General features: G+C 38.9%; 1 protein-coding gene across 6 annotated transcripts in view; it reads left to right on the top strand.

Moving 5' to 3' along the window:
* The window catches only part of LOC149540592 (RNA pseudouridine synthase 7-like), a 232,021-nt gene that overhangs the window by 111,559 nt on the left and 95,701 nt on the right, over positions 1–24,761 (top strand). For 5 of the 6 annotated variants that reach the window (XR_016356420.1, XR_016356421.1, XR_016356422.1 and 2 more), the window contains 2 exons: positions 5,885–5,963; positions 6,079–6,161. The exons of the other annotated variant lie outside the window; for it this stretch is intronic. Coding sequence is in view for 2 of the 5 variants with exons in the window: in XM_089801689.1 (XP_089657815.1) it covers positions 5,885–5,963; positions 6,079–6,161 (162 nt within the window). In the remaining 3 variants the exon portion in view is untranslated. The remainder of the gene's footprint in view (positions 1–5,884; positions 5,964–6,078; positions 6,162–24,761) is intronic. 6 annotated transcript variants of the gene reach the window in all.

Consider the following 24,761-nt stretch of genomic DNA (forward strand, 5'->3'; position numbering starts at 1 on the left):
ATCATTACCATGATCACCAAATTCTTGAATCGAGGCCAGCTCAAAAGCATGGATTCTGCCAAATTCATCACTAAATTGGGTGACTCAAATTGCAGCATCAGTCATTTCACAATCCCCTCCAATTGCGAATGCTGCTTCAGTTGTCAGATGATCCAAGTAGAAAGCAAAGTGGGGGAGGCTTTCTTGAGCGACGTTCACATGGGTGTAATTAGTAAAGGAAAATGTTGCCTCCGCAATAGCAAGTTGGATGTCTTGAGGATTGAGAGAAGCAAGGCGAGGAAGATTGTGCACAAAGTAAAGAAAATTGGGTAATTCCAATTTTCCCTTCAAACTCATAGTAGCCACATTGTAGGCTAGAGCAGCCATATGTGGGTGGTCATATGAGCCCAGCCGAATCTTGGTCTTTGTCCCATGCTTCCTTGTCTCAGATACCCATTTCCCCCAACTCCTCCTCCTTACTCCTCTATACACCTGTTCCATTTTCTTCTTTGTGTATTGAGTGAAATCCATTCATATAATAAAATAACAATAATCACGATCACTATAGGATGACGATTCTTATGGTCTCTCTTAGGTTATCAGCTACTCTCCTTAATTTTTGTTTTTGCTCGCTTTGAATGGTTTGTGTTTTTGCCAAGACATTCGATGACTTTGTAAACGTGGAATAGATAGATAGATAGATAAAATTTTTAACGTCCACGAGGCTAAAAATAGCCTATGGGACAGCAAGACAACTCAAGCAGACTTAAGTAACAATGTTCGTTGCTTGTGTAGGATGATGATGAGTCCACCCAATTGCTCAATGTACTCTTCGTTGAATAGGTTATGCCAAGAACTGTCACATATAGTGTCCGCAAATTTATCTCTACTACTCTTGTAGGCTTCACATTCTAAAATAAAGTGCTGTTCAGTTTCCACTTTCCCAGAATTGCAGAATCTGCAAATTCTTTCTTCCCAAGCCTCCTTTGGCCTCTTCCAACGTCCGGTCTCACAACAAAGTTGGTGAGAGTTGGTTCTCAGTTGAGCAATAAGAATTTTAGCCCTCCAAGAAATGTTGGCTCCTATGTATGCTTTTTGGAGTTGATCACAAGCGGGGTTGAACTCATTTATATAATATAATTTCTTCCTTCCGATCTCGCTTCTCCAATTTCTCTTGTAGAATTTCTCCATGACAAAGACCTTTATTTCTTTATTATTTGTGGGGCACATATTGAATTGAATATTCCATTTACTCATCCATTTGATGTTTTGTTGCATCCATGTCCTTTTTCGCTAACATAGTGTGTCACTAAAGACCACTTTAGGCCATCTATCCTCTTCCATTTTTTCGATTCTTTTTAGATAACTTAGAAGGCGAACCATAGCAAGTGCCTCAATAGGAGCAGCCCCCATTTCACTTAGCATGATATCATATAGAACAATACTTTTGATTTTAAACTTGCTTGTGATCAAGCGCTTTTGGATTCCTTTGATTTGTTTCCATTGTGCTATAGTAGTGTTGCTGGCCCATAATTCACACCCGTAAAGAACAACTGGCAGCACAAGAAGACCGAACAAGGTTTGAATAGTTTTCCAATCCCACAACTCTGCTTCACGGCATCTATTCTGAAGAGCATAAAAAGCCTTCCACCCACCTAATATCCTTTTATACCTGCAGCTAGACCAGCTTAGTTTTTTGTTGAAATCGATGCCAAGGTATTTATACTCCCCAACTTCTTCAATAACACTTCCATTGTAATAAAATTCATGTTGGTGTTGTTTTTTATTATTAGAGAAAATCATAACCTTAGTCTTGCTGATATTGACCTGCATCCCCACCATTCCGCAAAAGCGCTCAAGAGAAGATAGATGATCTTGCAAACCATAGGCAGATTTGGCAATTAAAATGAGATCGTCCGCATATAGGAGCAGCTTTATAACAAATTCACCTAGCTGAATGCCTTCACCCTTTTGCATGTTTAACCACTCTTCCAGTTTGTCAATATATAAACCAAACAAAGTAGGAGATAAAGGGCAGCCCTGTTTGACCCCAATATCGCTCCTAAAACATTCTGAAATGCCATCTGAAGTTCTGATTTTAACTTTCACCTCTTCGTACATCCTATGAACAGCAGCTCTGAGATGCATAGGAATCCCCAATTCTTCCATCCTAAACCAAAGTTTGTCTCTCGGGACGGTATCAAAAGCCTTTTTAAAGTCGACAAAGCAACAAAATACCTCTTCCTTTTTCTCCCATTCTTTTTCAATAATGTGTCTCAAAGTGACACAGTGATCCACTGTCGAGTGCTTTGGCCTAAAACCAGCTTGTCCTTTAGCACGTTTATGGTTTTCTTCTGCCCATTTGCTGATCCTAGTTTCTATCATGCTGCCAAAAAGTTTAGCAAAGAGGGGATTGATCATTATAGTCCTGTAGTTGGAGGGATTGTTAACATCACCACTCTTAAAAAGTGGTATTGCAAGGCTGATTGTCCAATCTTTCGGAAACCCTTCTTGGCAAATTTTGTTGAAAATTTCAGTGATGTGCGGTGCAAGAGTTTTCATACCCCACTTCAGATATTCTGCTTGGAGCGCAACAAAGTCTTTTGCTTTATCTCCACCTAACTTCTTAATCCCTGCTTCTATCTCTTGCACAGTGAAAAGATTTGTATCATCATTGACCAAAGGTGGCTGTCCCTCACTCCACCTTCTTGTTCATAAAGTTTCTTAGCATATTCAAACCATTGGGTGGCAGTAATATTATTATTTTCAGTTTGTTTTCTCCTTGGTTGGAGTTCTTTCCAAAAACGTTTGGGGTTATTTCTGCCCAAGAAAATTAACTCCTCTCTCCTTGTGAACATAAAATCAGTTTTTTTCTTCTTTAGGATCTGTTTGTAGGCCTTAATGTCAAGGTTAGTTTTATTTGACTCCCTTAGGTTTCTTCTAGCCCTCTTGCATTCCTTATCAAACCAAGCATTGGCTGGAAAACAATTAGTTTCAGATTTTCTTATTTTTAGATAAAATAAGTCTCTTTATATTTTATTCTTTCACCTTTCACATTTGTAGCCTGACTCTAATGCCATGTTGATTTTCTTAGATCGTTGCAAATGTATTTGCACTGCCTTTTCGGTATGTGCTTTCCAAATGGCAGTCATCTCTCTTATATCAGATGAAATATGGATAGACCTGTCCTGTCATTAGTATTTAATATAATAATTTATTATTTCACTCACACACACACACATATAAATATCACATACATAATATAATATATATATGTAATAAATCTCATATATCTAATTAAATATATATCTCATATATATTATATATCTTTAGTGAGTTCTATCCGACTGAAACTACACTAACATTAACATTGAGATATTTGAACTTCTGATCACAACGATGGCATCGTCCCATTTTCTGCTAGGCAGTATCAACTTGACTGTTTGTACTACTTAATGATTCATATTTCAATGACTATTGAGGAGACTTTCAGTCAAATGACTCAGAATCTCCATTCAAAACAAAGGTTACTGCTGGAAATGTCGATACAAAGATGTGGTCTAGTGGCTGCTAAAGCCGTTATGCCTGAGTAACATATGAAGCTCCTTACAAACATAAGAAAGATTAAGGAACGTAAAGAAAGGAAGAAAATTCCTCATCTCAACATGGAGAAGATGAAACCAAGTCCTTGCATGTATGTGCATCTACAACCAGACGAAGTAAAGGGAACCACACAGATGTATTTTCTGAGTTTGGAGATAAGGACGATGATGACAGTTGTGAAGACATGGATAGTAGAACCAGTGAATTTGGAGTTAAGAGGTCAATACAGAAGTCAAAATCTTCTATGTTGCGGTCAAGAAATAGTAGGAAATCCGACAAGAAGCTTCCTAAGGATTTCATGGACATTAAAAGAAATGGGCATCTTGACTTATTAGATAAGCAAAAAACAAGGGCTATGTTGCAAGAAGGGAAACTAATGGATCAGAGATTGGTAGTAATGATGAACTTGTTATTGCTCCCGATGGTTGTTTTAGTTATAAGTGAGGAAGAGTTGGGTCATTCATGCGAGAGAAGAGAAAAAGTCGAGAAACTTGGGGAAGACAACCTATACAGCCTTCCGATGACTTTCACAGACGATGGTATAAAGAAGCATTCAACAACACAGATTTCAAATGAGAGATCATGAGCACTAAGAGTAGAATCTTCCATCCACAATAGTGGATTCAAAATTCATGTATTAATAGTATCAAGGTCACATTCAGAGAGATTTAGAATGAATATAGGATGCCATTTAAATTGTTTATTACAAACTCCCTATGCGATATCCATGGAAGGAAGTCCAAAATGTCGGGAGGAACTTGACAATTTTAGCATCCTCAACAATATAGTGGATGATATTACAAAAGAACTTAACTCTTAACATGGACTTTGTTACAATATCTATTCCATTACGACACCTTAAATCACCGCTACTTGGTTTGATGAAAGACAGATGGCTACCCGATGAAACAAAAATGATTATATTTGTTAAATGTTTTTCTTAATATTTAATTTGGCTAACATTGCTGATTAGTTTTTTGTTCTGAGGGGTTGTGTCTGTTGGGATATAATTATGCATCCCATCATCCAAATATAAATAAGAGATGCTGAATCAAAGGAAAAGAACAATAACATATGATATGATGCGGAGCCCTACTGAACAATAACATATGATATGATACCAATCGCTGCTGGAGTGGTCTACTGAGGTACTGACCCTTTTTGGCCAGCCCATCTTTGGTCAGGGTGTGGATTATTTCCGACCTCCCCCTGTCCCTTAGTGCTTGAGACTCCTAGCTTCACTTTGATACCACTTGTTAAAGGTGCTGCTCATTTGGACCAGCTAGAACTCGATTCTAGGACCTTCCATGCACTGCTGGAGCACCCTACCAACTGAGCTATTGCCTGCTTTGGCCAGTCTGTCTTTGGTTTGGGTGTCGCTTATTTCCAACAAATCTTATGTTGGTTATCAATAGCTCGGGAAGGGGACCTTGCAAGTAGACAAAAGGGAAGGTAGTGAAGGAAAATTTATCAATATTGTCCTCATAGGCAAATAGGTGGCTCTTGGCCACACGATTGCTTGCATTGACCATGTTGTATTTAAACCAGCTAGGAACATGGATATGCCAGTGTCGTAGATTAAAACAGACACGCAGCAATCAAAACAACAAATGCATTCGCAAGCGATAGTCATTATGCAACCACACTAACAAGCCAAGGCTTAAGATATGCAAGCATCTTAGGCAACCAATTTTACTTCTACAATAAGGTTTTGTTTTCTCATCAAATTTCAAATTGTTTCTCTATTAATGATGGGTATGGGTAAATTCTTAACCCACATAATACACACAAAAATTACTAATAAGTAAACATAACTTATCTCACAAATTTTCTTTCCTTTAACTTTGCTAATGATGCTTGGATGCTTGAGCTCTTTCTGATGTTTGGCAAAATTGTTTGGAATCAGATCTGGAGCTCTCATGTTAAAAAGAGGCATGGGAAAATGGAGTGAGAGGAGATAAATGGGACAGGGAGAGGAAGGGGGAGTAATAGGAGGAAAATTAACGAGAAGGAATGAGGGTAGGGAGAGGAAAGGGAGTGAGAAGGGAATAGGGGAGGGAGAGTGAAAGGGTGAATGAATCTTCAGTATACTTTTCTTTTGTCATTTTCTCTGTGTAAGTCTTGTCCAAAGCTAAAGATTCGGAAACATATTTCTGCCAACTAATCTACAGAAAATTAAAATATGGTTATTGTTCATAGTACATACAGAAAAATATTAATGCTGTGTTTTTTTCCTGGTAAAATGTCTTTTTATTTGTCTCTCATTTAATCTAATCAAGTGTATTGAGACTGAAATTTATAGGTACATCCATGTGGGCAATATCGCAAGAACACAGTTATTGGCATTTTGGAGGCAGAGCATGGGATTGCCCCTTTGTTCCGTATCCATTCAATTAATATTTTCTTTAAATGGTAAAGCCAGGCGGTCATTGCCTTTCCACCATCTAGAAAAGGAATTATCATTGTTGATCTTGAATCAATAACATTGTTCACCAGCAATACATCGACTTGATAGATTGGTTTCCGGGCTTCTCATTTTTGGCAAAAATGCTGCTACAGCTAACAGGTTTCGAGAGGAGGTACATATCTTTCCTGTCACAAAGAATTATGAATTTGGAATTTCATAGATTGTTTTAACTGTCATATGATATTTCCCCTTGCCAATGCGGTCCTGACCAGTTTCAGTTGCTCATGATTGATGTATCTCTGCATTCTGGAGCCATTCTTTCAAGTGTCCCACGTCTAGCTTTTTCATGCGATTCTTGTATAGAACTTTTACATAATGAATAATAAGTAACGACCTTGATGTAATTAAATTATTTCACCTTGTCAAATAAACTCTTCTTGAACTGCTGAATAGATAATTTTTGGTTATGATAGAGTCAATTTTAGAGCTTCAACATGGCATTCTTTCAACATAATTGTAAATTTATTATGTCTATATGCAAAAACAACTTGTATATTGCCTTTTAGAAAATGTATGGCTAGTATCTAAGGGTAAGTAATGTAGAATAGCATGCATATACCCCTGGCGTCGTGGTAAAAGTAACACACATATGAAGTCCTCTGTAAGCAACCTTCTTCTGTGGTCCCTTGGTAAAAGTAAACCCAAGATGAATTCCTTTGTGTATAGTGCACTTACCTTACCCCTTACACCCCTGTCTCCCTTCCTTTGCTTAGTTCCTTTCCTGCTTTGTTGTTTTTTATGTTTTATTTTGATTGCTGTGAGTAATTTTAAGAACTTTCAAGTCTTGAGTCCCACTTTTGTCATTGCTGGACTTTTATTTATGTGTTTTTCAGTTGACTTTCTCAATAGTTTCAAAAATCAAGCATAGGCTAACAAAATGAAAAAACAAAAAGGACTTGATGAAAACCTTCAATAAAAGGATTCAATATACAAATTGGGAACAATTGGTTGATCAATGTTGGCCAATTAAACAGTGAATTATCTTAGAGATATGCGAAACTTAGTTGAAAAAGTTTCATACTGTTGGAGAACAAGTTTCGAATGGCTTGATCCTATGTTGGTCAACACCCACTAGATTGAATGTTGACAGCCATAGCATCGGCTTCCCTTGTTTCTTTTGTCTCCTCCTATGACATGTTCACCCCTAAACCTCCACTGCAATGGTGTCAGTGTAGATGGTACACAATATACCCATCTCCACTATAGCAAGGCGTCTTCTATCATTGATCCGATTACTAGGATCTAGGATGATTATAGAGGAATGCTAACCAATTACATGAAGTTAATTTAATACTTTTAACGAATTAAATTAACGCAATTGAAAAGTAAGAACAACACAAATTTAAAAGATAGAAAAAGTAATGAGAGAAAAGGGACACAACACATTTGATTTCGGAGTTCATCCGGTATGGACTACGTCTCTGGGTCCTGCTCCAATAGGAGGACCGATCTGATTAACTCCAAGAATCTGGTATAGTGTTACAACTTCATTCCCTCTAAAGCATAGCAGCATCATTCTGGTGTGCAGGACTAAAAAATGTCCTAGCAAATTCTCTCCAAGCTCAGCAATTCTGAATTCTCCCTCTGTTCAATGATCTCCCCAAAGGCATAAAATAACCCCCTTTTATACATAAATTTAGCCAAAATTAGGCTAAAACCAATTAATATAAAAATAGGGCTTTTCAACAACTACCCCTCGAAAATACCCCTTAGCCATTTTAGAAGATTTGGCTATATCCAAATGTGGGGTTAAAATAATAACAACCCATTAACAAATTAACCTTATTTTAAAAGGTGGTGGGTTTGTTAAGGGTTAAATATAAACTGGCTAAATATATCTTTAAACCCATCGCGCACCGTAATGGTGCAAGCCCTTTTAATACGGGATTTCCGGTAGATAAGACTTAAATATGAATGGTGCCAAGTCTATTTTGAAGAACACCGGTGGCGCAACAGCCACCGGTCGAAGTTTGATACCTGGTGGTCGCGGGTTCGACCTCGCCAGCCACCAAATGCATTTTTTTAAAAAGGCGGCGCTTTATAATAATTTATTATTATTATTATTTTTTTTTATGCCACGTCACCTCGGACTTCGATCGGGTGCCGTTTTCGCATGCGATCTCTGTTTTTGACGAAACGGATTTTGTCGGAAAGCTCTTGACGAGACCTTCGACCTGGCACCAACTTTGACCAATTCCCGGGAGTTCAAGTTTTTGCTTTTTTGATGGCCTCTCTACCAGAGTTTGACCAAGCTTTGATTGGTCGTAACTTGAGCATACAGACTTCGTTTTTGCCCGTTCAAATTGCGTTAGGTCCGGAATTTTGAGGATTTTAAACTGATGCTGATTGTTGGAGTTTTGGAGATACTTCAATTTTTGGTGAAAATATCCCTTGGATCAGTTGTTCACCACTAGGAGCATTAGGTCCACTAAAGAGCTTACTAGAATCTCTGTGTGGGTAGCCGTCGTATGGGTAGGCAAACGTGTGGTGCTCATGATAGCAACTCTCAACCAAGGCATAGTATTGAGTGGGTCCTTAATTTTTAGTCACTTTAGTCTGCAACACTCTGCTTAAACTATTTTTTTGAGACTTTTTACACAACGAAGTGCTTATAGTATCATTTGTTTACCTTCACTCCACCATCATTTCCCTCTTGACTTTGGCCTTAGCCTCTTGTTACCTCTCCTTTGTGCAAGGTTCTAGGTAAGTAGCTTTCTTTTCTTTTTCCCTCGTGAAAGCCAACACCCCTTGCTCACTTGACTCGTCGAAATTTGATAGGCTCACTCACAACTTTGACAATTTGTGTTCTCATAGTCAACAGGACCACACCACTTGCAGATATATTGGGGGCTCTCCTCTTTTTGGCAGTCTGCAGTGAAGTGTCCCTATTGGTTACAGGTTCGAAATCGGTCAGCCTTTGGCATCGTATTCTATCCGACTTCAATTGCTACTATTATTATTGTTTTTTCTGCCTCTTCAATTATTTTTGTAACCACTGAACAATATGAACAGAACCAAGACAAACATGACCAAAGATAGATCAATGCAGCACGTGATTTGAAGCACACCAATGCAAATCACTAAAACATCAAAACCTTATCCAATCAACCAAGGTATGTAATGTCAACAACAATAATAGCATCAACATCACATTCCACCAATCTCCCCTTGACATTGACGGTAGCATTCATCAACAACAAAGAAAACAACTTATTATCAATATCAAAAACATTTGTTCTTCTCCTCCTTGACATCAAAGACAAAAGGAAAAACTCTCCCTAGTAAACTTATTTTGGTCCCCCTGAGAGGAAATTGCCAAGCATTGATCTAAAAAGGAATGCGCATATACTTGGCCCATTGCACACACACAGGTGCATTTACTGTACACTAGGAAGGGGCAGAATCCCTAATTTCTATCTATCATACTCAAAAGTGTCAAACACATAGTGGATTTGTGAAAATATCTGCAAGATGCTCTTTGATGTATTCTATGGGCCATTTAATTCTACGTGTTCAACAACTGGAGATTGAGGTAGTGAAAATGATACTCAACAGGGAATTTATAGTTATTGAGGATCTGCCAATTGCCATCCGCTAGCCACCATCTTCCATCTGCCATCCCTCGGTACACCATCCTGCCACCTACCATATGCCATCCCTCGATATGCCATTCCTCCATATACCACCCTTCAGAATGTCATCTCCTTGGTATGCCATCCCTCCATATACCACCCTTTGGAATGTCATCTCCTTGGTACGCCATCCTGCCACTTGTCATCCCTCAGTACACCTTCCTCGATGCGCCTTCCCTCTATACTTCATCCCTTGGTATGTTGTCCTACCATTTGCCATCCCTTCATCCGCCATCTTGCCATCTGCTATCTTGTCATTTGCTGTAATATTCTAGACCTCTGTATGCATGCGACAAACAAGAATATGGTTCCTGATTTTTGTTGGGTATGTAACACGAAGTATGGATACTAAAATTGGGGCCGTACAATAATGCTGGAGGGGAGTAGGGATGATGCTGGATGCTGTTCGGTAATGTTGGAGGGGAGTAGGGACGATGCTGGAGGCCGTACGGTAATGCTGGAGGGGAGTAGGGACTATGTTGGAGGCTGTTAGGGATGATGTTGGAGGCCGTACGGTAATGCTGGAGGGGAGTAGGGACGATGCTAGAGGCCGTACAGTAATGCTGGAGGGTAGTAGGGACGATGCTGGAGGCCGTTAGGGATGATGTTGGAGGTCGTACGATAATGTTGGAGGGGAGTAGGGAAGATGTTGGAGGGGAGTGATGGAAGCCGTAAGGGTAAAGAGAAAGCTGTACGGAAATGTTCGGATGCCACACGTTAAAACAATGAATGTGAAATTCGTTCATACACAACACAAGTAGATTAGATACAAGATTAGAAACTTGAATACAAATAATTTCTTCAATATATGCCGAAAGATGGTGCTCTGATTTGCCAGATCCGAGTGAAGTAATACATGCAACAACGGAATAAGGTGAGGGTTGAATCCCACCGAAACCGCATGAGCCAAATAGGGAAGATCTTTCACTTCCGAAATGGCGAACAATCCAAAACTCCAATAGGAATTCCCAATATAGAGAAATATAATCCAAAAAGCATACCTACAGACTACCTACAAGTCGTGCTTAAATACGTGTCAGAAAACTTTTCGAGGGTGTACAAAAATAGCCGACGGTGACACAAACTACGGAAACAAAATAAAAATGGGTCCGAGATACATTAAATCAATCGGCCTGTTACAAAAGTTTGATTTATTATTTATTTTGTAACGGGAACATTACAGTCCTCCCGTCCCAAAATTTGCTTGTCCTCAAGCAAATGCAAACCCGGTTTTAAGAAACCTTTCGTAATTAGCTCCTTTAGTTCCGAGTTAGGCACTAAGTAGATCTTCCCGTCGAAGTAAATGATGTCATCAATAACCTTGTATCTTTCATCGTGTACATAACCATCCATCATCTCACATGCAAAAGTGTTCTTAGAATACTCGGCCAATAGATGAGCCCGCCACTTATCCGATGAATGCGGTGAGGTGTTGACTATCTTGTTTTTACTTGCAATGTTTGGGGCCAAATCTTGTTTAAAAATTGCCTCCATCTTTTTGATTGTGACTTCCCTTGATCCTTTATTTGACATTCCTCTTAGCAACACCTTCTTGCCATCCGTCTCGAATGAAAAGTCCATCCTTTTGAAACTTTGGGTGTACTGGTCAAGAGTTTCCAACCACTGGATGCCCAAAACGATATTAATATCAACCAAATCTATGACAAAGAAATCATCTCCCAGGGTATAGTTTCCCATGGAAATTTGTAGCTGTGGGATCACATGAGTGCAGGGTAACAAGGTTCCTCCTACAACCTTAACCTCAAATCCTTCGTGCTCAACTGCGCACAGGCCTTTACTAGTGACCAAGAATGAATTGATGAGATTGAGTGTGGCGCTACTATCAATCATGATTGGGACTCGTTTTCCGTGAAGTGTGCCACAAACTCTAAGGATACCACCTCCAGTCGATGTAGTGAGGGTAGCAATGGAACCCCCCTTTTGTATTAGGGCATTTATTCTCTCCTATTGGGTAATTTCTTTGTCAGTCGCTGCAGGTATTTGTTCTTCGTCATCATCAGGCATCACCTCAATGTAGTGAATCTTTCCCTTCTCGAGGTAGCGATGACCAGTACCCCATGGTTCTTTGCACATGAAACAAAGCTTTTTCCTCTGGAGTTCTTGCCGAGAATCTTCATCAAACTGAGGTTTTTTCTGAATTGGCTCCTTGTCTTTGTCTTCTTGTGGGGATGGTGTTGGTGTAACTATGTGAGTTTTGGAGGAAGATGTGGCCATGTCACGCACCTTCTTAATAGCTTCGTTGAGTGTACATGGGTTGAACCCTTTGATCTAGCTTCTCAAAGGCTCTCTCAGCCCATTCATGAATCACATAATGCAACATCTTTTAGAGATGTCCGTGACTAATACTAACAACCTTTGTAACTTAGTGACATAGTTGTCTACTGTGCCTGTTTGCTTTAGCTGAGCTAGATCTTTAAAGTTTAGCTTAGGATCCTTCCCATCGAAACGATCAATGAGTCTCTCGGTAAACTCAACATAAGCGGTCACTTGGTCCTGACCAAGAGTGACCAGACCATGATGCCACCACTCATGCGCCACTCCTTCCAGATGAAGTGCTGCAAACTTGATTGCTTCCTCTTCAGGCATTGGATTGAGTTGGAAATAGGTATCTGCCTTTAGGATCCACGACTGTGCAGTAATGACTCCAGATCCATCAAATGGCAATAAGTTCACATTTCCGATCTTTCTCCTGAGATCATCATTAAAATAACCACGACTTCCTCCGCCAGAATATCTCATTCTTAGATCAACATAGTCTCTGTAAGATATATCTCCTTCCATATTTGCATTCCGCCAATCTTGTGGAAGTTTTTCTTGCATTTCCTCAAAAGTGGCCTCTCTTCCTTTCTGTGGTGCTTCCGTCCTTGGAAGGAAGATGGGTATCAAGGGTTGAGAGTGAGAGGGTTGAAAGTTTGTCCTTCCGGAAACATAATCATCACTATGCACATTTTGTTCTCCTGTTGTCTTTCCCTCGGCCAATTTTTGTAGATTTTCTTGCATAAGCCTTTAGGTTTCGTTGATTTGCATTTGATTTCTGTTCAGCTCTCTTAAAAGATTTATGAGTTCTGTCGTAGGATCCTGATGATCTGCCATTCTATCAATAGGGTTATTTTGTCTTCTCCTCCGAGTATAAACTTGCATTCACTTCCACAGGCAGGAAGGATCAAAAGCTTTGATTCCACTGTAATATTCTTGACCTCTTTGTGTGTGCGACAAACAAGAATATGGTTCGTGATTTTTATTGGGTATGTAACACGAAGTACGGATACTAAAATTGGGGCCATACAATAATGCTGGAGGGGAGTAGGGACGATGCTATAGGCCGTTCGTTAATGTTGGAGGGAAGTAGAGACAATGCTGGAGGCCATACGGTAATGTTGGAGGGGAGTAGGGATGATGCTGGAGGCCGTTAGGGATGATGCTGGAGGGGAGTAGGGACGATGTTGGAGGCCATACGGTAATGCTGGAGGGGAGTGATGGAAGCCGTATGGGTAAAGAGAAAGCCATACGGAAATGTCCGAATGCCATACGTTACAACAATGAATGTGAAATTCGTTCATACACAAGTAGATTAGATACAAGATTAGAAACTTGAATACAATTAATTTCTTCAATATATGCCGAAAGATGGTGCTCTATTTGCCAGATTCGAGCGAAGTAATACATGCAACAACAGAATAGGGTGAGGGTTGAATCCCATCGAAATCGCATGAGCCAAATAGGGAAGATCTTTCACTTCCGAAATTGCGAACAATCTAGAACTCCAATAGGAATTTGTAGTACAGAGAAATATAATCCAAAAAGCATACCTATAGACTACCTACAAGCCGTGCTTAAATACCTCTCAGGAAACTTTCCGAAGGTGTACAAAAATAGCCGACGGCGACGCAAACTACGGAAACAAAATAAAAATGGGTCCGAGATACATTAAATCAATCGGCCTGTTACAAAAGTTTGATTTATTATTTATTTTATAATGGGAACATTTAAGTCCTCCCGTCCCAAAATTTGCTTGTCCTAAAGCAAATGCAAACCCAATTTTAAGAAACCTTCCGTAATTAGCTCCTTTAGTTCCGAGTTAGGCACTAAGTAGATCTTCCTGTCGAAGTAAATGATGTCATCAATAACCTTGTATCTTTCATCCTGTACATAACCATCCATCATCTCACATGCAAAAGTGTTCTTGGAATACTCAGCCAATAGATGAGCCCGCCACTTATCCAATGAATGCGGTGAGGTGTTGACTATCTTGTTTTTACTTGCAACGTCTAGGGCCAAATCTTGTTTAAAAATTGCCTCCATCTTTTTGATTGTGACTTCCCTTGATCCTTTATTTGACATTCCTCTTAGCAACACCTTCTTGCCATCCGCCTCGAATGAAAAGTCCATCCTTTTGAAACTTTGGGTGTACTGGTCAAGAGTTTCCAACCACTGGATGCCCAAAATGATATCAGTATCAACCAAATCTATGACAAAGAAATCCTCTGCCAGGGTATAGTTTCCCATGGAAATTTGTAGCTGTGGGATCACATGAGTGCAGGGTAACAAGGTTCCTCCTACAACCTTAACCTCAAATCCTTCGTGCTCAACTGCTTTACTAGTGACCAAGAATGAATTGATGAGATTGAGTGTGGCGCCACTATCAATCATGATTGGGACTCGTTTTTTGTGAAGTGTGCCACAAACTCTAAGAATACCACCTCCAGTCGATGTAGTGAGGGTAGCAATGGAACCCCCCTTTTGTATCAGGGCATTTATTCTCTCCTGTTGGGTAATTTCTTCATCAGTCGCTGCAGGTATTTGTTCTTCGTCATCATCAGGCATCACCTCAATGTAGTGAATCTTTCCCTTCTCGAGGTAGCGATGACCAGTACCCCATGGTTCTTTGCACATGAAACAGAGCTTTTTCCTCTGGAGTTCTTGCCGAGAATCTTCATCAAACTGAGGTTTTTTCTGAATTGGCTCCTTGTCTTTGTCTTCTTGTGGGGATGGTGTTGGTGTAACTATGTGAGTTTTGGAGGAAGATGTGGCCATGTCACGCACCTTCTTAATAGCTTCGTTGAGTGTACATGGGTTGAACCCTTTGATCTAGCTTCTCAAAGGCTCTCTCAGCCCATTCATGAATCACATAATGCAACATCTTTTAGAGATGTCCGTGACTACTACTAACAACCTTTGTAACTCAGTGACGTAGTTGTCTACCGTGCCCGTTTGCTTTAGCTGAGCTAGATCTTTGAAGTTTAGCTCAGGATCCTTCCCATCGAAATGATCAATGAGTCTCTCAGTAAACTCAACATAAGAGGTCACTTGGTCGTGATCGAGAGTGACTAGACCATGATGCCACCACTCATGCGCCAGTCCTTCTTGATGAAGTGCTGCGAACTTGATTGCTTCCTCTTCAGGCATTGGATTGAGTTAGAAATAGGTATCTGCCTTTAGGACCTACGACTTTGCGATAATGACTCCAGATCCATCAAATGGTGATAAGTTCACCTTTCCGATCTTTCTCCTGAGATCATCATTAAAATAACCGCGACTTTCTCTGCCAGAATATCTCATTCTTAGATCAACATAGTCTCTATAAGATATATCTCCTTCCATATTTGCGTTCTGCCAATTTTCCCGAAGTTTTTCTTGCATTTCCTCAAAAGTGGCCTCTCTTCCTTTCTGTGGTGCTTTCGTCCTTGTAAGGAAGATAGGTATTGAGGGTCGAGAACGAGAGGGCTGAAAGTTTGTCCTTCCGGAAACAGAATCGTTGCTATGCCCATTTTGTTCTCCTGTTGTCTTTCCCTCGGCCAATTTTTGTAGATTTTCCTGCATAAGCCTTTAGGTTTCGTTGATTTGCATTTGATTTCTATTCAGCTCTCTTAAAAGATTCACGAGTTCTGTTGTAGGATCTTGATGATTTGCCATTCTATCAATAGGGTTAATTTGTCTTCTCCTCCGAGTATAAACTTGCATTCACTTTCACAAGCAGGCAAGATCAAAAGCTCTGATTCCACTGTAATATTCCAAACCTCTGTGTGCGTGCGACAAACAAGAATATGGTTCTTGATTTTTATTGGGTATGTAACACAAAGTACGGATACTAAAATTGGGGCTGTACAATAATGTTGGAGGAGAGTAGGGACGATGCTGGAGGCTGTTCGGTAATGTTGGAGGGAAGTAGAGATGATGCTGGAGGCCATACAATAATGCTGGAGGGGAGTAGGGACGATGTTGGAGGCCGTTAGGGATGATGCTGCAAGGGAGTAGGGATGATGCTGGAGGGGAGTAGGGACGATGCTGGAGGCCGTATGGTAATGCTGGAAGGGAGTGATGGACGCTGTACGGGTAAAGAGAAAGCCGTAAGGAAATGTCTGGATGCCACACGTTACAACAATGAATGTGAAATTCGTTCATACACAACACAAGTAGATCGGATACAAGATTAGAAACTTGAATACAATTAATTTCTTAAATATATGCCGAAAGATGGTGCTCCGATTTTTCAGAGCCGAGCGAAGTAATACATGCAACAACGGAATAGAGTGAGGGTCGAATCCCACCGAAACCGCATGAGCCAAATAGGGAAGATCTTTCACTTCCGAAATGGCGAACAATCCAGAACTCCAACAAGAATTCATAGTATAGAGAAATATAATCCAAAAAGCATACCTATAAACTACCTACAAGCCGTGCTTAAATGCCCTTCGGGAAACTCTTTGAGAGTGTACAAATATAGTCGACGGCGACACAAACTATGGAAACAAAATAAAAATGGGTCTGAGATACACTAAATCAATCGGCCTGTTATAAAAGTTTGATTTATTATTTATTTTATAATGGGAACATTACATTTGCCAACTCCCAACTGCCATCCGCCATCCGGCATTTTCCATCCTTTTGTATCCATCTTGCAACCTACCATCTACCATTTGCCATCTTCCATCTTCTCTTTGCCATCCACCCATAGTTTCTAGAATCGTGTTGAAATCGCGTGAATCGCCGATTCGGCGATTAGATTCACGCATGCTGATTTTTTTAGTGTCGAAAATCATGATCAGCGATTTCATTGGATGAATCGCTAGTATCGGCGATTCACTCCAAAAATTGCATGAATCGCCGTTGAGTGTCGCCATGAATCGGTTGGCGGCAGCAAGATGTTAAGTTGTAAATATAAAAAAGATCACATGTTTTTTTAACTTTCTTTTTTACCTTTCCTCTTTGTTATAACCTTAAAGGGCCTTCTAATTGTTAAGCATGAGTAGAAGAGAGGAAAAGCGAGAGAGAAGTAGAGAAAAGAAAAACCATAGGTTTTAAAAGAAAAAAAAACGACGACAAATAAAAAATGTTTAAAATGCATAACGAATGATGCCCAAGGGAAGGGAAAGACATAATCAGGTAGTAAAACATTAGCGGTTGTCGGAAAGAGTGTGGAATTAGAAGAAAATCACAAAAATACTGTGTTTCATGCAATTTTGTGTGGGTTTCAGAGTGCTAATTTGGTGGGTTTCAGAGTGCTACCCCTCAACCCTGTTGGGGGCATTGCCCCCTAGACCCCTAGTCGCTGTGGTTATCAGTCGTGGGAAGTCTGACCAATTGATGAGACCTGAAGCTGCTGCAGGCATTGAGTGTCTGTGGTGGAGAGAACAGAGCAAGGCTTTCGAGAGGGGTGATGCACTTTGAAGCAATTGGAGTAGGTGTTCGATGTGAAGTTGTCTTATAATAACTAAGGCAGCTGTCTTATAAAAACTCTTTACCCCATGGTGTAAACACAAACTTCCATGTTTACGTATATTAAGTTTTAACTTCTATTTGATGATGTTATAGTGTGTTTAAGTTATATTCACTAAAGGGTGCATGAAATATGTCTTAAATTGTTAAAATCTCTACATTTAAAGGGTTTTTTCAAATTTGCCGATTCATCGCTGATTCATGGGCGATTCATCGCCGATTCACAATTCGATTCGACCGTGCCGATTCTGATACGATTCTAATTCTCCTAACTTTGCATCCACCATTCTACGATCTGCTATCTTGTCATTTTTCAACTCTCAACTCCCATCTGCCATCCGCCATTTTCCATCCCTTTGTATCCATCTTGCAAACTACCATCTGCCATCCCTTGGTACGCCACCCTGCGGTATGTAATCTAGCCACCTGCCATTTTCCATCCCTTTGTACGCCATTCTGCCCTCTACCATCCCTTGGTACGCCATCCCTTGGAACACCATCCCTCAGTACATTGTCCTGCTATCTACCATCCCTCGGTATGCTATCCATCTGCCATCCCTCGACACTACATTTGATTTTCAATTGGAGGTGGCAGAAGTTGTGTTTTAGAAACACTAAGGGGCAAATAGTTCATATCACCATACAGTCATATTTCCACCAGTGTACAAACTAGCCACTCCCACCATACAAACATACCAATCTCCCCTCCATTGTAAGGACTTCTCATTCTTATTGTATGCCTTAGGTTGGGTTTCACTATCGTACGAACAAGGCAGTCTTCTCTTGTTTTTACTGCCGTATAGGATTTCATACGTTCTTTACGAGAAATCTAAGGCCAACGAGCATAGTGCAAAATAAGAACATTATAGTGGTATTATAGCTAGTGATCTTGCCAGCTTGTTGGGATGGTTGAGAGATTTTTGGATTGGGATCACACTATGGTGCCCAACAGTGATGGAGAGTGGTGGATAAAGGCACTACAAAATATTGGCATCGAGCTTAGTGAGGCTGTTGATCATCCATTAGATATATTGGAAGTATTTTTGTGTAAGGTGGACCAATTACCTTCAAGATTTATATAGAGGATCTTATCTCTGATTAATGATGCCTTAAGTCAACCCATTCTCTTGAGACACCATGACAAGGAAATAAGGTCATGACTTGCAATATGTCTCTATGAGATCTTGAGAATTTCAGTTCCTAGAGCATTGTATGATGATAGCACCATGATAGAAATATTACATTTGATCGTTGAAAACTTTTAGAGCCTTGATAGCTTCAGTGGTGATCCATTTGTTTAGAGATTTACAATATTGGAAAATTGCGCAAATGTCCAACTAGGTAATCTCTTCTTAGATCTAGAGTTGCAAGACTTGATTCATGATATGTTTCATCACTTCTTGGTCACAATTAAGGAGTGTCATGATATGAGGGTTTCAGTTGCTATGGCGAAACCTATGATTTCATGCATTGAAGAGATGGATAAAATATCCCAACCTATCATATCTATGTTATGGGCTATTTATAATCTAGAATGTGTCCCTTCTATGGCAACATGTAGACTGGTCAATAATGTATTTAAGCATTGTGAAGAAAAATTGACATCTCAATTGCACAAGGTTAAAAGTTTGGTGATAGCAGTCAGAGTGATTAGGAAAGTGAAGAGTCTCATGAGGATTTGCAAGAGTTTGTTTCTATGCCTACAAGTGGAGAGCACCTGAAACTTCAAGATGATGAAAAAGGTAAAGAAGATGCTTGCACTAATTTCATCAAACCAACACTCGTTCAACTTGATGAAAATTCGGGTCATATTAGTGATCCTTCGAATGAGCAAGCTCTACTAGCAGTTGTTCAACTTCATGGAGATGATACTGATGATTCTTTGAAGGAGTGATCACGATTGGTTGAACATGTAGTTTATCCTTCAGTTGTGTGTAGGTCGTCCATGATTGTAATTTTTCCATGTGAAAGGCTTCCTCATAAAAACAATATGATCTACATGAGCTGTGAGGTTCTTGAGGAGATTGGTGATTACATGAAGGTTGTGGATTTGGACATCGATGCGGTTTATGATTGGCTTCTTTGGGATCCTGGTGACTACGGACACGATAAAGTTTATATAAGAGTAAAGCAACAAAGGCTTAATGGAGAGTTTCTCTTTACTCGTAACAACGCTGATTGGTATTGTGGAATAGTCGGCTAGCATAGTGCCAATTGGTACTGGTACAATGGCAGTTTCGACTATTAGTGGTATAGTGGAAGTGTCACTTGTCCTTGTGGAAGTGTCCACTAGAGTAGGTATGGTAGCAGTGCTAATTGACAATATAGTAGTGCCAATTAACAATGCTGTAGTGCCAACTAGTAAGGTCGAAGTGTTCATTGACATGATGCTTACTCATACTGGTATGGTGGCAGTGTCGAATGGTAGTATGGCAGAATTGAGAAGTATAATGGAAGTATCATTTGGCATGGTAGTATCAACTGACAAGTTCGATGGCAGCATCGCCTCACGTAGTGTTGACTGACATGTTGTTGACTAGTACGGGTATGATTGTAGTGTTGGTTGACATTATGGCAACACCGATTGGCATAGTGGAAATGTCATCTGGCATGGTGCCAACATTGGTTGGTACGGGTATTGTGGTATGCAATTGGGTTGGAGTGCAATGCATGCAGTGAAGGCATTGTATCTGCCTTGATACACGACCATCCTTAGGGAAGCAACAAGATTAATTTAAGTTATGAGATTTCACAGGAGGTTGGTTTGTATAATCTCATGAAGGTTTTGGATCGAAGCATCAATGTGTTTTATGATTGGCTCCTATGGGATCCTGGTGCTTTCGGACAACAATATTTATATCAGAGTGGTGCAGTGGAGGCTTAGTGGCGATCTACTCATTTCGATTGAATTCAATTATGCACATGAGATCCTAAAGAAGCATGGAGATTTTAGAAGACATAGCTATCAACGCCCATGCATGGTTTGGGATTATGGAGTTAGCGCATTGCTTGAAGACAAGCAATCTTTGGGCAGCAAGGATTTGTAATGTCCCCAATTTTAGTAAACTACTTTAAGTAATTAATGGTCCCAGAATTTAAATAATATTATAAATGACCTTTACTTATTTAATATCGGGGCCCAATTTTTATTAATTATCCGTAGGTGTTTGTTGTGTCAACGTTCTTTTGTAAACCTTCGGTAATTTTGTTTGAAGGGGTATTTATGTGTAGCATGTAGGAAGCTGTTAGCATGCAATTTGGATTATTTTCTTTGTATTGCGAATTCCTGTTTTGGATTTCAGTAATGTTCACCATTTCAGCAGTGGAAGATCTTCCCTATTTGACTATTTTGGTTCGGTAAGATTCAACCCTCACCCTATTCCATTTTTTTATTACTTCGCTACGGATTTGGCACATCTAGAGAACCATCTTTGTCTGCAATTATAAATTCGGCAATACATTGCATATATCTATGATTGGTCTTTCTTGTTGGCATTTATCTATGGTTTTAGTAAATATCCTATTTACATGATTTGTCACTAAGTTTCAACATCACATATTTTGTTAGACAATCCTTGGCATAGGTGTATCTTTAGCTATTAGTTGTATGACTTGTGAGCTATCTCTGTACGATCGATTTCCCCCCATCTCCATTCGCCATCCACTATCCGCCATTTGCCATTTGCCATCTGCCATCTGCCATCTTGCCATCGACCATCTGCCATCTGTTATTTGCCATTTGCCATCTGCCACCCCTCAGTATGCCATCCTGCCACCTATCATATGCCATACCTCAGTACGCCATCCCTTTGTACACCACCCCTCAATATGCCATCCCCTCAGTACGCCATCCTGTCACCTGCCATCTGCTATCTGCTATTTGTCGTCTCAATTTACAAAAAAAGAGTTAGAATTTCGTACTTCTAGAAGTCTTTGTGCCCCAATGCTAGAGATTATTCTAATAGAATAGATTAAAATAGGATTAGAGCCAAAGTAGTATGCTTTCAACTAGCCGTTGAGTTGATGTTAGGTATCGTTATCGCCATTTCCAACTATTAGATAGAAGTGTCCAAGAAAATAGGAATTACTGAAGCGGGGGGGGGTCGGGGGGTGAATCAATAATTTACAAACTTTAGTTGCCAATTGGATATTGTTTATTACTTTAAACCATACATAACAAAGTAAATAAGTAATGCTGAATAGTAACAGTAACCACGTACAAAGATAACTCATAACATCATATTTTGTTAACTAGGGAAACCCTGGCCAAGGGGAAACCTTAGTGGGGATGATCACACTAGATGATATACTGATATATGTTCCGAAAATAGAGTTTGCTTCGAAATTGCCTTGTCAAGTTGCTTCTAAGTGCTCTTATGCTTCTGATGTAATCGCAATGAAGTGGTAATCAAGTCTGTACTCCATTTTATTCATTCAATTCGAACTTGCATTAATTGCGTACTATGCAAACATGAAAAAGCTGTCAATTACATTCTGAAATCAAATATCTTGTAATGTCTCCTTTTATGAGAAAAGTTTAATGATAATACAAATTAAATATAAGATTAAATAAATGATATATATAATTATAATTGTAATCATATTCACATTAAATAAAACTAATAAATAATTATACATTATTACTAATAATATCATATATAGGATTATTAGTAATAATTATATATAATATAACAAATGAATAAAAATATAAGGTATTCAACAAATAATTATATAATATGATATTTATCCATATTTAAATATAAGACACAAAATTATATATATATATATATATATATATATTCAATAAATAAACTAGAAATAATTGATGAACTATAATAAAAATAATTATACATTTTGGAATAAAATGTAGTTAGTTACTAAATAAACAATTAAACTTATCCTTACTAAAAGTTGCGACCTTTCCCATCATTGGATATATAGTAAGGGAGGAGAGCATTTTTGAAGGGGACGAACATAAATTTTTATATTACCATCCCATCCTTTACTTATTACATTAAATGGAGCAGCGTTCAGAATATTCTACCAATTCGAATGAGGAGAAAACTGAGAACCATAGAAGAAATCGACGACATTAATCAAACGTGGCTTGGAATCCATATTATCCAAAAGAGGACAAGATACATCAAACTACAGCCCCTTTGGCATCCAACTCAGCAGGAACAGAAAAGAAAAGATTGATGAGTTCAAATCCAACTCAACAGAGTAACACCAATCATTGAAGAAAGGCAGATTAAATTCCTATGTATAAGTTACAGATGAAAAAGAAAGACAGGTTGGAGAATTTTGAACAGAGGTAGCGATAAGAGTTCAAACCTTAACAGTAGTTACATGCACAACGATAACAAAGGAAATAAGTAAAGTGATACATGTTGAACGGAGGAAAAATTATCATTGTTTTATATTGCAAACACTCCCAGATTACTGAGAAGATGTGTGGAATAAAGAGCATACTGCAGAATTAGAAGAACGTGGATAGATAGAAGAATAAGAACAACACTACCAAACCAGCAGCGATGACAAGAGAGAATAAGACAGAAATCAACACGGGAAAAGGAGGTAACAGTGATGAACATACTAATACCATCAGCACAAACAACAATCAAGTTGACAGCTGGGACAGCAGACTGGATCAATTTCAGAACAGTGAGCCAATCCAAATAACTGTAAGCAGATAGGTTATATGTGTAAACAGTAAACAGGTCCAAAAGCACTCCACAGAATAATCAACGACAGGGATAAGTAGCAAGATGGGGTTATAATTCTACTCGTCCCCAAATAGAAACGGAATAATGTGAAGCTTGGAATCCACGTGACCCATAGCCAGCTAATCTCGGTAGATAAGAAATGGAGCAGATAGCATGATTGGTGATACAAGTAGTTTGTAAGAATATTGAATAGACTCTCGCGGCAATAGCATTATAACTATAAGTGGTTCAGAAGTTCAAATATCCTATTATTAAAGCATGTAATTATTCAAACATTGCAAGATGTCTTGGAAATCTTCTTGATATTCATGGGTACCAAAGGATTCTATTGCAAGGCGAAGTGCACACATGTATAGTCGATAACAAGACTGTCCCATAGTTCCTAGCAAGGATTTAAAGGAATTAATTTTGGAGTAAAAGTGTTAAGAGAAGGAGATCTTTGGTGAAATAAAGAATTCTGTCCCAAATTTGTTTGAAGTTGAGGAGGGACATTACATATGTACTCAAGATCTTCTATCCAATCTTTAGATGCTATCCGAAGTTTACCATAGCTTCCTTCCATCATGACAATACTCCAAGAATCTTCACTCCATGAAATTCTCTGTAAAAACATAGTTTTTCATCTTCTGCTACAGAATTAACTTTCTCTATAATAGCAGTAACTCTTAATTCCTTCGTAACTAGTTTCAATAAGCTCCAAATTGCAAGCAATCTTAGGTCTCGATAAACCTTTCCCAACTTCACTACCTCTACTTCGATCTCTAGATGAAGTTTCAAATTCTGGTGCTGTGAACAAGCTTAATTCAACTTAATTGAATCAAACTCAATAAATGACTTCAATCTTCCTGTCTCATCATCTTCTAACTTTTCTTTTGAGATGTGTAATCCTTTTACAAATGCCTCATTGAGTTCTCGAATTTCACTTACTACATTTCTTTGTTCCTTCTAGAGTTCCTCTCATGGTTCCTTCTATCATTTTCGATGTTTCTTTGATCGTTCCTTCTTTTTCCGAAGTTTCTTCCATTGTTCCTTCTATCTCCGAAGTTTTTGTCCATTCTACAATACTTTGTTGTATGTTCGAAGTTGTTGCATAACTGACATACTGGAGTTTTGCTTCTAGGATTCTACTGATCATCAAGTGCATAACAATTCCAAGCTATGTGTCCAAAGTTGTTACACTTATAACATGTCTTCTTTCTTCATAAGGTCTTCCTTCTCTTGATGTCCTTTCATTAGATCTTCTATTTGTAGGGTTAGTATTTCTAGACATTCTACTATTCCTTTTATCATTATCATATTTAGGCTTCTTGCAATCAATTGCTTTATGACCCATACTATGACAATTATGACAATAAAAATCCTTAACATGATTAAATGACTTATTTGTACAATCTCTTTTCATATGACCTATTTCATTACATGAAAAACACTTACCTCTAAATTCATTCTTGGCTTCTTTAGGAGATTCCAGTTGCTTTAATTCATCCAATATCTCAACTTCTTTGTCTTGTGCAACTTCTTTTGGTTTATCAGAAGATTGATTGGATTCAATCTTATCATCAGATTTATCTTTTTCGTTCGGATCTAATCTAATCTTAGATTTCTTTGCAGACATGT

The sequence above is a fragment of the Cupressus sempervirens genome, chromosome 9 (genome assembly GCF_028749045.1).
Source record: "Cupressus sempervirens isolate cs-2001-9-10 chromosome 9, ASM2874904v1, whole genome shotgun sequence".
Taxonomy (NCBI): Eukaryota; Viridiplantae; Streptophyta; class Pinopsida; order Cupressales; family Cupressaceae; genus Cupressus; species Cupressus sempervirens.